Source organism: Dermatophagoides pteronyssinus, unplaced genomic scaffold (assembly GCF_027571235.1).
Source record: "Dermatophagoides pteronyssinus isolate colony J.1.1.1.1 unplaced genomic scaffold, Derpt_VIB-CSIC_2022.12 sq0002, whole genome shotgun sequence".
NCBI classification, from domain to species: Eukaryota; Metazoa; Arthropoda; class Arachnida; order Sarcoptiformes; family Pyroglyphidae; genus Dermatophagoides; species Dermatophagoides pteronyssinus.
In genome coordinates this window covers 2,010,565-2,027,565 of record NW_027461526.1, presented here as the reverse complement: position 1 = coordinate 2,027,565, position 17,001 = coordinate 2,010,565, and the positions used below count along the sequence as shown (strand labels likewise).

The 17,001-nt window shown below is 29.2% G+C and overlaps 1 protein-coding gene across 2 annotated transcripts in view; it reads right to left on the bottom strand.

Moving 5' to 3' along the window:
• Nucleotides 1–518: 518 nt before the first annotated feature.
• Nucleotides 519–17,001, bottom strand: part of dve (SATB1_N and homeodomain domain-containing protein dve) — a 101,881-nt gene continuing 85,398 nt past the window's right edge. For both annotated transcript variants that reach the window (XM_027342094.2, XM_027342103.2), the window contains exons 4-7: nt 8,065–8,197; nt 7,449–7,557; nt 1,425–2,810; nt 519–1,369 (exon numbers count right to left, since the gene is read on the bottom strand). In XM_027342094.2, coding sequence (XP_027197895.1) covers nt 1,040–1,369; nt 1,425–2,810; nt 7,449–7,557; nt 8,065–8,197 — 1,958 coding nt within the window. In that variant the 3' untranslated portion in view covers nt 519–1,039. The remainder of the gene's footprint in view (nt 1,370–1,424; nt 2,811–7,448; nt 7,558–8,064; nt 8,198–17,001) is intronic.

Here is a 17,001-nt window from a genome sequence, read left to right as displayed (position 1 = left end):
GGTCATCGTACATCTTAGATCATCAATGTCAGTGTTTTTTCTTTTCTTTTCTGGTAAATTGGTGTACTATGTGGGCATTTTGGAATCACAATTTATCTTAAATAGGTGAGTCATCTCGAATTGCCATTTGGGTAAGAATCTCAAAAGTTTGGTTTTGTTTGCATTGAATGATCGAGGATTGATTCAACATGTGGAAATATTTACAAAATGATTTTGATACAGGATGCCTGGTTGTATCGTGCTCATTAATTTGTTTATATTCTCAAAATAGAGGACTAGTGTGTTTAATGTGTAAAATATACAAAATATAAGAAAAAAATGAAATTTTTATATAAAGATGTGTTAATTGTATTACATCTAATGTTATATCAATCAAATAGAATAACGGGACAACTTGTCAACTGTCATCGTTTTCAAATGATCAATGAAAAGAATTGTGTATATCTCTGTGTGTGACTGATAATGATACTATACTGTTGATGTTATAAATTAATAAATAATTAAAAATTAAAAAAGAATGGGAGATGAATAGTTTATTTGAATTTGTATTATTATGTGTGTGATAAAAAAAGAATTGTGAGAATAATTGAATAAGAGGCAAGGATATGTTATGTTATTTGGATCAAGGTATTTGAATATATTCAAATGATGTATGTGTAAATATAAATTGAAAAATTATTTTTTGGTTTATAAAGTGAATTCAAAGGTCATTATTGAGAAATAATTTTTAAACCAATATTGTGATGACAATAATTTCTTCAATACACAATCACTGTTTGTTCTATTAGTTACAAAATAAAGCTTGATATTAATGAGGATGAAAAAAATTGTATGTGGACAACATTGTAAGATATAATAAATTTGGTAGTTGATTATGATTAGTGCAAAACCCTGTTTTGTGAAGAAAAAGATTCTGGAATGAATATCGGCAAATACCAGATCCAAATCTGAAGAAAGCGATGGTTTCAATATTGAGTTTCAATGGATGAACGAGAAAAGCCAATATGACGGCAGCATTATCATATATTTACCACTAAAATCAATGCGCGTTAATTAAACGTTCGATATTTAATGCAGATGAATTATGAATCGATGCATTAGATAGTGATGGACTTGTACCAGATGCGTTAGAAGCAGACGCTGATGTTACGACTGCCGAATTCGATGATAGATTCATGGTTACCGTATTCATACCAGATGTTCGCTTGAATTTAGCGCGTCGATTTTTGAACCAGAATTGAATGTTTTTCGGCTCAAGCTTAGGAAATTTTTGTCTATAAGGCATTTTATTTAATTCGTCTGTGTAGCGAACGATTTGACTATGAGCTGGATGTGTATTGCTCATGAACCAGCTTTCCAATCTGGGGACCTAATTCAGGATTAATAAATTAATATAAAGCAAATAAGAATAATGATAATCATACCTCAGACATTGGATCGATAAAAGTACGACTTCTTCGAGTCCTCCGCCCTTCAGGACTTTCAGGATTATGCGATGAATGACCACTATTGTGATTGAGAGCCGATAATGAACTGGTTAGACTATGCGATGTCAATGAATTATTATGACTACAATTATTATTATTATTGTGTGTCGTTTCAGTATCATCATCACTTTCATCTTCAATTGAATTGCAATCACTACCATTTCCGCTTACAGCACTGCCACCATAGTCACGTGATTCAATCTTAAGTTGTACGTCCGGTTCTAGTCGTAAATCACTAACATCGCTCAAATCATGCCGTTTCAAATCGTCTACAAATTTAAAGTCATCACAATCATCGCCATCATCAAGCATTTTATCTTCGATCGGTTGATGGGGACTATCGGACAATTTTGTTGACATACATAATGGATTACGAACAGACAAATCAAGTGTCTGCGTTTCTTCATGCGAATCATTGTCTTCATCAAAGCTATAATAATCATCGAGATTGGATCCATTTCGAGATGCATTAGACATAGGATCGTCATTACATTTACCACTTGCGCTTGCATCCGAACTGGCTTTACCCGGACTGTGATTACCGCCACCGTTAAGAAAAAATTCTGTAGCCAAAGCATTTGCGAACGAATGATTACTTAAATTCGAATCATTTGATACGAATTTCAATTCGGCTCTTTTATGGGCCGCACGAGCATTTTTGAACCAATATACCACATTGTTCACATCCAATGGTTTACGACCTTTTCGAGATTCTAACGAATTAAGCTCTTTTACATATTCTTGTACTTGACTACGAGACGGATGACGATTCTCTGCAAACCATTTATGCAATTTTGGAAGTTCCAATTCGGGATCAAATGAAGTGCGGATTCGTGTTCGAGAGCTGGTACCCGATGAATGATGATGGCTCGAATGGGAATTGTGATTTCCACTACTATTTTTGCTATGTCCAAAAGGTTTTTCCTGGCTTGAACAACTATTGCTACTAGGACCAACGATATTTCCGTTTACGGGCGAAGGACGAACCGCAGCAGCAGCTGCTGCCGCAGCAAGCGATGGATGTAGTCCAGCAGCTGCTGCCGCTAATGTTGAATCAGTGCCATTGGTTAGATTATTTATGTCCATAAATAATGGATGATTGGCAGCAGCAGCAGCTGTTGATGCTGCTCCTGGTGATGGATTTCCAGACCGTAATCCAGATACTGAGACAGAATGCTGTTGAGCTGCCAATGCGAATTGCCGATACTGGTTGAATACTTGTTGTAGGTACCATTGATCAAATCGGCGACGAGCATCTTCATTTAATTCTAGCTGTTGTTGTTGTTGCTGATCACGACCTCTTATCAAAGAAGAAAGTATTTGCTATTTTAGGCAAAGATTAAAAAAAGAGATAAAAAGATGACGAAATCAATAGAAATTCATATAAAAATAACACTTTTAAAAAATGAAAAAAGTGTAAATTGACAAAGCTGATCACAAGGACAGCAAAGTTTGAGAAAGAAAATGAAAAACATGCGAATTGATTTGGATAATTTTCCAAAAAAGGCTCGATGGCTGTATTTTTTAGATAATAAATCGGATTTAGGATCATATTCATACATTAAGTTCATTATTTCTGAGTTCTTCATTAAAAATGTCTGATTCAGACACAATGGAAGGAATGAAGTTTTCCATGCTTCGAAAGAAAAAATTGATGATTGCTCTAATTCGTTCGAACTATTGCAGATGATGATAATTATGAAATGCAATCTGGACAATTTCAACGACAAATACGATTGTCTTCGATATATTCACAAGAATATGATTAAAACATATTTTAGCCCATCATATATTTCATATAATAATGATGGCTACAAGTTAATAAAAACTTTAATGATTATGTATAAAACACTAAAATTTAACATGTGTGAATTTTGATCATCCAGAAAATGAAATGAGGTAATTCTAACTTCTGTCATTTAATATAAGACAAATCCATAAAACATAAATTCAAGTGGTAGTGGTAATTCATTTCAAAATTAACAAAGGTGACATAAAACATTCAGCCATTTTTTTATAAAAAAAGGTTGTGAGATTAGCTTTTTCACTATTCTATTTGTCTAAAGTTTAGGATGATAACATGATAAAATACAAGGTTTTTTTATACTATACATACAAACAAAGTGCGAAGATTATTTGAAAATTAACAAACACATGTGTATGAATGCACGCTATCGGCCATGACCACTGATGATCATGGAATTATAAAATCGATTTGAATTGATCAGGAAATTTTTTTCTTCGTAAAAAAGAAAATAAAGAAGATATGATTGCATTGCATTACATTCGAGGTCGAAAAAACAATATTAAACGATAATGAACATCAATTGTAAAATTGAGATAATATCGCGACCTGTATAATATTTGCCTATTTATTGACTTGTTTGAATTTTATTATTTTGTTTTATGGATCGGCTCGATTTCGGAAGAGTCAAGGTAATGAAAGATGGGAAAAAAAGAAAAAAAAATTTCACTTTTTATTTGATGATTGGATAGCATTGTCTTTAGTAAACAAAATACCTAAAGCAATCATGTAATTAAAATTTATTATTGAAAAAATTTTTCACAAAAAAAAATTTCTTTTTCTATTGTTAGACGACTTCATTGGATAAGATGTAAATAGACAAAATTTCTGGTAAGGCTGTCCTTTCGATTTGATTTTCATCAAATTGCCAAAAAAGAGCCAATATTAATATAAGATTACAAAGATGATGAATTATGATTATCATTCAAAGAATCGTATAAATGCAGAAATATAAAAAAAGAGTTAATCACAATCCTATTAGGTTTTGTTTGGCTTCAATACAACAGAATCATTTTTATCATCACAATAGAAAAACGGCATAAATTTTTAAAATAAGAAAAACCTATGGTTTTGAGTTAAACTGTCCGAAACACCGAAGATCGGATTCGTTTTTGAATGAATTTTTTTTCGGTTGTTTATGTCGATATTAAATTCTATTCACTAAAGCTAGTAAAATTTGATAGAAAAATAAACCTTTTCTTACAAAATTCAAAACAAATAAGCAAAGAAAAGAACATTAAAATTTCAAGTTTATTTTCCAAAGATTTTGTTCAAAGAAAGGTATTAGACTTCAATATAAGATGATGATGATGATGAACATGTAGATGACTGGTGAAGGATCCATCTCATAATCATAAAAATAGAAATAATAAAAATTCAATTTCATTTATCATGAGACTTTCACTACCTTTAGTAAACAAGAGATTCAAGGCAACCGTTTTTTTCATTTTTCGTACACTCTCAATATTTTGTATATACAAAAACACGCACAACAAGAAAAAAAATGAAACCCACTGAATTTTCAATTAGCTTGGTTTTAACTTTGATTAAAATTATTAATATTTGATCAATATCTATTTTTGGTTGTCTTTAACAATGTTTCAATCAATTTGAAACCAAATAATTTGGATAAATAATGTGAGCATTGAACGACAATCCGATTGTAGAAACCAGAAAAAAATCAATAACAAAATCAAAATTGAATTTTTTTGTTTTTGTGGCAAAAAAAGATGTTTTTTCCAATAATAATAATGGAATTGGTTTCTGGTTTATGTTGATATTGTTTTTTGTTATCATTTTGATCATCCACATAGAAAAAGTTGAAAACCAGTCAGTCATGTACTACACTAAAAAATGACGAGAACAAATCACAAAACAAGGTGTGAAAATATTCTCTGGATGAAAAATTGAAGAAAAAAACCCGAAACAAATATTCGAATATAATTTTGTTGAAAGCAAATCGATTTTGTTTTTCAATTCAATCACATCTTTTAAATTAAAGTTAAAGAAAAAAAAATATGAATGGTTCGTGATTTTTTGTTTTTTTTCCGATCAAAACAAGAACAATAGATTGATGAAAAAAATGATGATTTATTGATTACATCAATCGGATTGAAATTTCAATATTCTAATTGGAAAAAAAATTTATATTTTCATTTTGAAAACAGGAAAAAACCCTGAATTTCCTAATTAAAATCTTATAAATGATGATATAAATAGTAATGAACTATTGTTCATCGTAAAAAATGGCTCATCATCTGATTTTTTTGCCCGCCAGTACTGGCAACAATTCATTGAAATTATTCGGAATAATTTTTGTTTTCCATTTTCATCATTTCAGTTATCATTATTATTTATCGATAATAAGCAAGATTCTTCATTCTTCGGTCGTGTGTCTATTTTGAGCAGAAAACAAAAATCATCATCCTAATCAATTGTCAAAAAAAAAGGGAGAGAAAGAAAAATTTAACAAGACGAATGACAAATGTTCCAACTAATTTGTTGACAAATTTTGAGCATTAGGATCGATCAATGAAAAAAAATTGCAAAAACGGTATCTTGTCAATTTATGATTCTGTTGTTGTTGTTGTTTCAATTCGAAACCATTGAATCAATCTAGAAAGTGGAATAGAATGTATGAACTAGAATCTAGTGAAAAAACATGATGATGGAAGGACGAAATCATTATTATTATTGTTTAACTAGCAATCATTATAGCGAATATGATAAAAATAAAATGATTTTCAAGAAACAAAGGTATTGTTTGTTGGTTATTTGGTATTTGGTAATGATTGTAATTGGCAAAAACAGCTAAGAGAAAATCTTCCCTGACATTTGATCAACATTCAACGAGGAAGAAAAGAATTTTTTTTTGTAGAAAATCAATAAATCAAGTAAAAAATGGCTTAGCAATCTTTCATACAATAAAATAGAACAAAAAATCTACAGGTGTTTACATTCATCGATGATCATTTCTTTCAATTGTTAACCAAAAAAATAAATAACTGTTACAAGGATTAATGAAACAGTACAATTAAATTTTATCAACGGAAAAAATCACTGATTAAATCACTATTGACCAATCATTATCATCATCATCATCGATAGCGGATGATTGAAAGTTTTAAAGATGTGAAAATTGCTGTTTACTTTTTTAAATATATCGAATCAATGTGTGAAGAAAAAATTCACACGCAATACATAGGTAAAGAGAGAGAAAAAAAAAGTTGCCGCCAAAGTTTACAAAAGAATTTGATATAATTCGTTTCGTTCAATCATTTAGATTGAAGATAAGCGTATTGATAATCAATAATCAACATAGAGAATAAGAGAAATAAGTGAACGTTGGATCATTTTCGAATTTCGCGTCTAATAACACATTTTCTCTCTGTTTATTAAGAGTAAGCAAATGAGAGCGAAACTCTTGCCATCTTGATGTATTTTTTTTTTCTTTTCCTCTCTCTCTCTCTCTCTCTCTCTCTTTTTATCCTTATTACGACGCTCTTATAATGATGAAGATATTGGATGCTTCGCGTTCGAATCAAGAGCCATGTGAATTTTCAAAAAAAAACTATATATGTTGATGGTGATTAAAAAGCAAACAAATTTATCTGATTTTGTCCTGTTTACCATGATCATCATCATCGTCATAGAATTGCCGCCACTAATAATGATGATCGTCATCATCATCATTTTTTTGTTGTTGTTGTTGTTGTTATCATCATCATCATCATCATCGCATCATACAGCATCGATCGATTGACGACGACCGACAGTGAAGAAAAATTATTAAATCCGAATTATCACACCGACATTTACTTGTAGAAAACATACATTTCGGTTCTTGAGAACGTAGAGGATAACAAAAAAAAAGAAAAAGAAAAAATAATGCTATGATCGTTTCAAATAATTTTTTCTCTTTGTCATTTGATTATGATGAGAAGATTAGAATAATCTAGATATAATTAATAAAACGCCAAAACAAAAAAAAATGGTGGGAACCGCTGTTCATATTTTATTTGATCCGGCTAGCTTTGTCATTATTAATTTTTATGATAAAATTTATATCGGCAATTTTACCAGTTGAACGGGTCGAATTAAGATAATGCGAAGAAAGCAAGAGAGATAGAGAGAGGGGGAATTTTATTTCAACTTACCTGATCGATGGAAGATCCGGAATTATTGGTGGTCAGCAAATTGTATGAATGTGCTAGTAGCACTTGAAGAAGTTTATCCTTAAGCTCGTGTGCAGCACTCATTCGTGGCCTGTCCGATTAATGAAAAGGATACGAACGAATAAGAAAATAAAGACACAATTAATTAATATTCAGTTAATATACAATCAATCATTGTTAATTATATGATGTTTTTGAGCAATTACAAATCGATGCTTCTAGCGGACTTTATATCTTAATTGTACAATAGGTCAAATTATTATAAAGACTTCAACTATAATGATGGTATGAATTAATTGGTCTAATTATTATCAGTTAATCGTTAATTAATTTATGCACAATTAAACAAAGAAAGAATTCTATATGACATGTTATCTTATATAATAGTTTTCTATACTACTACCACTATGGTACTGGTACAATGAAAGCAAACGAGAATTCTGTTTCAGAATAGACTCTGGCAATTTTGGTGCGTGCGACCGATAATCAAATCGTTTCGCATGGATGATGAACGACAACTTCTCCTTAATTAACTCATCATCATCAAAAAAAAATTCATTTGAAGGAAAATAATGAAGCTAGAATAAAATGTACATACCTGCATAGACGAATTCGTAATGTGATGAATGAACAGATATCACCGAATAGATCGCCAATAGTGATTTCGCTGTTGGTCAAATCGCTAATTTGATCCAATGTTAATGGTTTCCAATTACGAATTTGTATGAAGGCTGAAGGATAGTGATGAATAAAGAAAGAGAGAAAGAAAAAAAGATGTGAGTAATGAATTATTCAATCGATTTAATTGTAATCATAAACCATGAAAGTGATGATTTCATTATATAATGATCATAATATAACTTAATCATCGATGCGATATTAGGATAATGGTTATTTATTTAATCGATCAATCATTAGCTGTACCTGACAAGGTTTAGATCATATTCAAAACAACAATGACATTGATGTGATGCAAATTTAGTATGATGTTTATTATCATAGAAATTTTGTTGATCAGCCTGTTAGAATGAGTAACACTTATTCAATGAATTTATTAACTAACCTGGACTAATAAATAATGATGTCCTGGCTGAAGGAAAACTTAATCAAAAATGGAATGACAAAAAACAACAAAAATGGTGAATATCAACAAAGTGACGGAATGAATGATTGACTTGGATATTTGCGCGCTTTTCACATTCAAACAGAGATTCATTGAATAGCGATTGAGAAGTTGAAAAAAATTATTTAAATCAGCATCAAAACTTTATGCTGCTAAGGCAATTTTTGTTTTGTTTTATCTGCCATCCATGTTAAATTTGAAAAAAGGCGGGCAGGTAAGGTATCAAATGATGATGATGATGAGACACAAAAGTGAGAGAAAAAGAGAGAGAAAGAGATACAGAAGTTAGCATCGTCGGTATAGCTTTTTATTCTCAATTTGCTTCGTCGCCGATAGTAAAGCCACATCAACTCAACATGAATCGATATACATTCATTCATACATGAGAAAAAACAACTTTACAACCAGCCTTCTTGTTGTTGCTGTAATATCAATGAATGAATGAGATGCTAAAGCCAAGAAAAACGAAACAGGAAACATTTTATGTTTTAGGGCAATGCAATGCAAAAATAAACTATTGGATGCTCTTTCTCTTCATTCACATCTCGATATCGATCAAACATATACATAAAGACAGACAATGAATAGAAGGCACACCTCTTCAATCCATGTCTATGCGTGTACAATGATCATCATCATTATCATCGCAGCCACAGCCTATCGTTCTCCCTCTCTCTCTCCCACTCATTTATTGATAGAGAAAAACACCAGAAATAAAATGATCGTTTTAGAAGCCGGGCGCCATGCAAAGAAACAAAATGAATGTAGGTGTCCAAGTGTGTGAGGAGCATCAAGTGCAATATCATCAACAAAACAGGATCAGGATGAAAATCCTGGCATTGCAAAAAGTTTGGTCACTATAGTTGATTTGAGGTGTGTTTGTGTTAGGTCAATTTTTTATGCTATTTTAAATCTGATACAAAAAAAGTACATCCATATTATATTTAAATCAATTTTCGAAAAGAATAGGGAGAATTTGTCGCCAAAACAAAAAGTATGATTGTGATGAACAAATAAATAGCAAAAAAAAAATGTTGGCCATTACTATTACAATTACAAGTGCCACTTTTGACACAATGTGATGAAAGTGAAAATATACGATAAAACGGATATTTTTCTGCTAATTTGGCATATTCTCGATATTCGCATTATGTCAATAATAATAATAATAATAGTAATACAGGGACAACAAATCGACAACAACAACAACAAAAAGGCCAAATGGAAACAAAAGGTGAAAAAAATATGTATAGCATCATTGAACAATCAATTAGATGAGCAATAGCATAAAAAGTCAGTCATACACACACAATTCACAAACCACATTCAGACATACACGGGTAGCATTTGTACGTCATTGACAAATCGAACAAAATATTTACGAAAAATCGAAAACAACGGACGCCATTTAATTTCATCAAATGGTTTGCATAATGAAAAACAAAACAAAAAACTGGATGAATGTTCCAACAACAAATATGTATGTTTGTGTATATTCTCTCTCTCTCTCTCTCGCTTTCCTTTTCCTATTCATTTGTTTGACAAACAAAATGGAGAACAATAACAACAAACACAAATCTTGATCAAGTTTCGGCATTTTGGTCATTGTTAAATGTTTGGTAAGTGTGTTTGCTGTATGTTTGCATGAAATAAAAACTGAAATCGTTCCACACAATATCTGTCACATAATTTCTTTTTTTACATCAATTTAGTATTGTTGTTATTATTTCAATCACTGCATTTTACATATATGGGCAATAACTCATTTATATGTGTGTAATAGCATATCGAACATCATTTGAAGATCAATATGGCTACAATGAAAAAAAAATCAAAATTCGATTCATGATCTAAATTCATTGAATGAATGAATAACTAAAAAGGTCATCCTGTTCATTAACACAATTTAATAATGATGACTATGACGATGAGGTTAGATAATAATATTATCATCACAAAATGATGAAATTCATTCATTTATTCCACAAACAATCAGACAAACAAAACAAAAAATATTGTCATATTAATTGAACGGAACCGATTTAAGTGAAAGTTTTCTGTTTTCATTCAACAACAACAAAAATTGCCCAATTTCTGCTAGTGATTCTGTATGGCTTTTTTATGATTGTTGTGGTCGGTATTGTATGTATCTATTATTTACCAGACAAATATGAAGTCATACAACTATCAATTTGTTGCTCATTTTATTGTTAGATCAAACAATGTATAACATTGTTGCCATAGGATTTGATGAAGGAGACAAAAGCAAAAAAAAATGTCATAAATAAATGATTTAGAATTGTCTATTGAATTAGAATCAAAATAAATGATACGCATCAATTGCATGCACAGACAATCGGCCATCAACAACAATAATAACAAAAACGAAATCAAACACTGAATAAAACATAAATGAATTTAGTCATTACAATTGAATGGCTGAATAATCCTATCTGTCCAATTTTTGTTCCACCAATTTCCAAAGCCATTATTAATATAGCAAAATAATAATTATTGTAAAGAGATTGATGTAGGAAATGGTAAATGAAATTTTAACATTGATTGACAATCAAAAAAAAACGACAAATTATTTCTTTTGTTATTTTCAACTGAAACATATGAATGAAACAATCAAAAGTGAGTCTGTATATACGATGTGATTGACTATTAGAATTTTTATTTTCTTTTTGATGGTCAAACATTATATTCCGGATCATTCGCCATTAATCATCATGATATTGACCTAACCAAAAAAAGTATGAAATTATAATAAAGTCGTAAAGTTTGAATTGTCTATAAGAAAAGACCAAAAAAAAACTTGTAGCTTTTTATGATGAAATAATAAGTTTCTTTATCGTTTGTACAAAAGATAGAGATCAAGTCTGTAATAAATGATTTTTATTCTGTTGTTGATTATTTGGTTATGTTTCATGGTTATAGATATCAATCACATTTAGCTCAAGAAGAGGAAAAAAACTCATTGTCAATGTCCGGCAGGATATACACGAGCCATCATATATCGCGTACATCAGTTCGGGTGACCCGAAGGGAATGACCGATTCATTTGTTCATTGAGACAAGAAAAAAATATCAATCATTATTCGATTGTGACTGAAAGAAAAAGGAAAGAAAAAAAAAGACTATTGCCAAGATGACGATTGACGACAAATCGATCGATCGATCGAATGAACAGGATTTCGAGTTAATTTAAGTTGAGATAATAGCTAGAGTAATGGTCGATGTGACCACACATCTTTTTTTCAATCATTTTTTTTCTCTCGTTACGTTTCATTTCATAAAAATATTTGTCAATCTGATCAATAATTTTTTTTCGTTGAGAAAAAAAAACACAGATTGATCATCATCATCATTATTGCAAAAACAAAAACAAAACAAAAAAAATTATTAGACGTATGCATGTTTGAATGCAAACATCATATAAAATACGATGACTTTTCCACAGCTAGGCTTCGAATATATTATTCCACTCTCATTTCCACCAACAATATTCATATAAATTGTAATTGTAATAATCATAAAAAAAATGATAGCCTATAGGCCTGCTATTGTCATTTCGATTCATTCTCTTATCGATATCATCATTTTCTTCCATTCATCCATCCATTCATTTATCGTCTCTCAATGCTATTTGGAATTTGTGTGTTGTTGTTTGGATTTTTGATCATAGCGACAAGCGAAAAGAAAAAAATCTCATCGATTACGGCAACGACCATAGTTATAGATGTAGATAAATAAATGAAGATTTTCATTTTTTTTTCTTTGTGGTCAAAAAAAAAAATCTATCGTTGCCAAATAAATTGATTACATTCTCATCACATTCATTCAATACGATTTAATTATGATCAATACAATATAATGGCTTGATCGAAATCAAAAAGAAGGGGGAAACGGTGAAATCAAAATAATTCAGCATTCATTTTATATTCATCTATCTATTTAATCTATATTCAAATGAATGAATGAATAAATAAATAAATCAGACAAGCAATCAATAAAAGAAACAAAGCGAAAAAAACTATTCAAGAATATAAAATAAAAACAACAAGCAAAAAAAGGGGATTGTTGTTTTGCCCAACAAGTCGATGTGTTTGATTGTTCTGCATAGCAAGTTTTTTGTTTTGTTTTTGATTGATAATATTATCAATCCAAATATTATTTGGTGTGACAAGATAGGAAACAAAATATCAAAAAAAAGAATAGGATGAAAAAAATATGAATAAAATAATGAGATAGATGTAAACGGACATATAGAGATATTATAAAGTCCAATCAAACGAATGACAAAACAACGACAAAAAAAAATGAAAAAACACTATAAATAGATTAGATTTGTTTTTACCAAAATGAAGACAGCAACTTGAATGATTTTTCCTTATCTCTGGCCACTGTGTACTCAATTAAAAGTGACGAAAAAAATAAATAAAGATACTTTTCATTCAAATTCAATTTTTTTTTTGTTTCTTTTCACTTCTTCATTCTTTTCTTACCTTTCAAATTCTATTGAAATATATTATTGAAAATAGTTTTTGATGATCATTATGATCATGTATCTTTTTTGGAAATAAATAAATACATGACAACATGACTGGACTTGAGAAGAGGATTTATGACAACTTTCAAATAAAATGAAAATTCCAAGAACAAAAAAAAATTATTCGTTTCACTTTCATCAACAACTAAATAATGAATAGAATATATTGAATATTTTTGTTGATTATTCGAATGACAAAAGTTTTTTTTTCTCTCGTTGTTGCTGGTTCATCATCATCATCATCATCATCACACATCATCGCAAAAGTCTTAATAATAAATTGTTTATGACTGGATTCGTTTCTTCGTTTTTTCCAATAATTCTACCTAAGCCGAAAATTCATCTTTTATTTTTCTTTTTTGTATTATTTATTTTAGTTTTGAAATTTACAGGCTAGAAAAATTTTTAAGCTATGACGAACGACTGATGATGATGATGAAAATGAACGGATTATTCATTCATTCATCACAAATTCGAATAGAATCGAATCAGAATATAAGTTGTTGTTGTTGTTGTGTATTTTTCTAAAGTTCAAACAAAAGTTTGATAATATTTTTCTTCATAATATATAACAAATACAAATACAATAAAATACGATAAGAATAAAATGGAAAATAAAACAAAAATAGAATACAAAAGTTATAATAATGCAATAATTCTAAAGTTTTAAAATTCGATGAAGCTAGAAATTGAATTTCTTTTCCCTTTTCACTTTTTCTTCTTCATTTTGTTTTATTATGTTTTTGTTTTCATCCTAAAAAAAATTCTGAAGAAAAATCAGTCACAAACAAATGAATGGAATAAAATGAATTCTGAATGGGTTAAGTTTCTGTTTAATGGTGAATAAAGGGGGGAAACCAACTATTATATATGGAATTTAGCTAAGCGATAATAAGATGAACAAAATGAATGGATTTTTTTTCATTTCACGTTGTTGTTTAATAAGAATTTACGATTCCCCTCTATAGACTGATTGACAAACAAACAAACAAACAAAATATGAGATTTGATTTTAAAAAGAAATGAATCGAATGGAAAATAAATAAATAAAAAGAATAGATAATGTGCAAATATGCAAATGATTATGATAAATCTATGAATAAATATCAAGTAATAGGAAAATGTATGTAAAATTGTTACAATAATAATAAGTAGGATAGAGATGCAAAGAAGAGAAAGAGAGACAAAGTTTATTGCGTGTATATACGATGATAAAATAAAAATTAGTAATATTGTATTAGGGAAAATATGTCTGGTAGGTAGATAGGTAGAATGGAACGACAAAAACTGGTATTCAGAATCCATAAGCAGATTTTCGGTTCATTCTAGGTATTTTTCTTTTTCTTTTTGTTATGTGCTTCGTTTTCATTTGACAACAACAACAATAATAATGACAATGAAAATGACAATCATCAACAGAGTAATAGGAATATTTGTTTGTTCAATGAATAAATGTAGTTGTTATTATTATATACACATTGATAAATTATAAGAGCATTAGCCTTACCATGTATTATTGAATATTTACAAACACACACATCGATTCGTGTTTATACATTTGTTTTTTCTATTTTATTTCGATTCGAGTAGATGGGTTATTAAGAATTATTACTACTGCATCACTACTACTGATTTTTGGATAAAATAATATCTTTTGATTACAACACTGAATCAAAAAAAAATATTTTTAAAACGAAATACCAAATATAAAATCCAAAAATATTGATTGGGAAATTTGTTTTTTAGAAAAAAAAAAAAAGAAATCCAAATGGAATCTGATTGACATGGATTCATAGTATGTGTGTGTGTATTACCATTTCGAATCGACACTTGACTTTTTAATTAGCTTTTAATCATTCTATAATGGTGGTGATGATTTAAAAGTCTTATATCATATGTTATTATGAACACATTGATCCAGTAAAAAAAAATCAGAAAAGTAAAACTTTACATCTTTTTTGGTCGAATCCAGATAATTAATTGAACGCATATAATTGCAACAAATGGGGTTCATAACATTTTCATTATAGGGGTTTCACACTAGCAGCAATGTGAATGAAATATTTCAAATGAAATATTTCACTACATTTCAGCCTTATGGACTATTTCATTCACATTGCTGCTAGTGTGAACCCCCTATTAATGTTACATATTGAAAATAATCGGAAAAAAATCATGTGCACGCTTATTTCTTTTTCTGGTAATAATGTGTTTGGTTATTTTCTGGAGTGTTAAACTAAATATATCCCTTTGAGAGTATTATATGAGATTCAAATTAGCTCATCAGAAACGAAACGCTTTTACTGATGATGATGCTTTATTCATTTTCTGTGGTCTTTTTCAAAGTTCAATAGAACAACAAACTAAAGCTTGATTCAGAAACGAATATAATTATACAAGCTCACATTGATATTGTTTGTTATTAAGCATTAATTTCAACTATTGTGTATTTAAACTGAATTTTTTTTTTGAAAAGACAATCTGACAGCATAAACTAGAAAACGGTGATTATGATCAGATCATCAAGATATACTGATGAAAGGAATCAGGACAAAAAACTAGTTAGAATGTTAGAAAATAAACAAACATAGAATTCATATTGGCAAGTTGAGAAAGAGACTGAATTCTTTTTTTTACATGATATCTTCATATTTTTTAAAAAAGGGGTTGAACAAAGAAATTGAAAATGAAAAAAAATGAAGAGATAATTCATATTCATTTAAATTCATTTTGCACACACACACACATAGTTACATATTTATTTTTCATTTCCATTGGAAATTTTTTTTCAAGTTAGATACACTGTGACTAAGGTTTTGATATGTTGAAGAAAAAAAAAGATATTTTATTTCTCTACCCCAACACATCATCATCATCATCCGTTAGAAATGCACATGAATGAGTTAATAATGAGAATCGATGTAAATATGAACAATAAGAATATATCACACTGTATATAAATACAATCAAAATGTATGAATGACTGACGTTTATTTTTATTCCCCCTTTTTTCCATTTTTTTTCTCGTCTTCACAAAAGCAAAACAACCAAACACAGCAAATGAAATTGTCAGAAATAGTGTGAAAAGAATAATATCAATTCTTTATTCATATTTAGGCTATGATAGTGATAATGATGATGACGACAATTGAAAATGAAACGAATATATTTATATCATTATACTACAGTTATTATCATTATATGATTATGATTAAATACAATTTTGATAAATTTTAAATTTGATATTTTACACTTGATAGTCGTTTTTTGATTCGTTTCAATTTTTTTTCTTTTTTTTGTTGTTACTTATTTTCTCCTCTCTACTATTCTTATTTCATCATCAAAATCGAAATTCTTCATATCTTATTCTTGATTTTCTTTTTTACTTTTACTTTTATTATGAAAATGTAGAATATAATATGCATAAATCTCATTGGGACTGGTTACTGGAATGAAATGAATACACTTCATAGACAAACATGATCAGTGTTTAAAAAACGAAAAAAAATCTCTGAATGCAAATTGTTAAAAATATATAGTAATAATCATCATAAACACACACACACTAATACATTGATTCAGTAAAGTAAAAAAATAGAGATACTTTTTTGCAAGTGAAATTAGATTTATCATTTTCATCATCATCATCATCATCATGACCAAAAAACATCGGCCCACACAATTCTCGTTTACGAATTTTTTCTTTGTTAATATTGTTGTTATAAATGAAATTTCAATTGTGAAATAATTCATAAATTCGGGTTTCAATGGATGATGAGTGACTGATGTATGTGTGTGTTTGAGTGAATTATATAATTTATACGATACAATTTAAATTCACATAGAACCCTAAAAGAAAA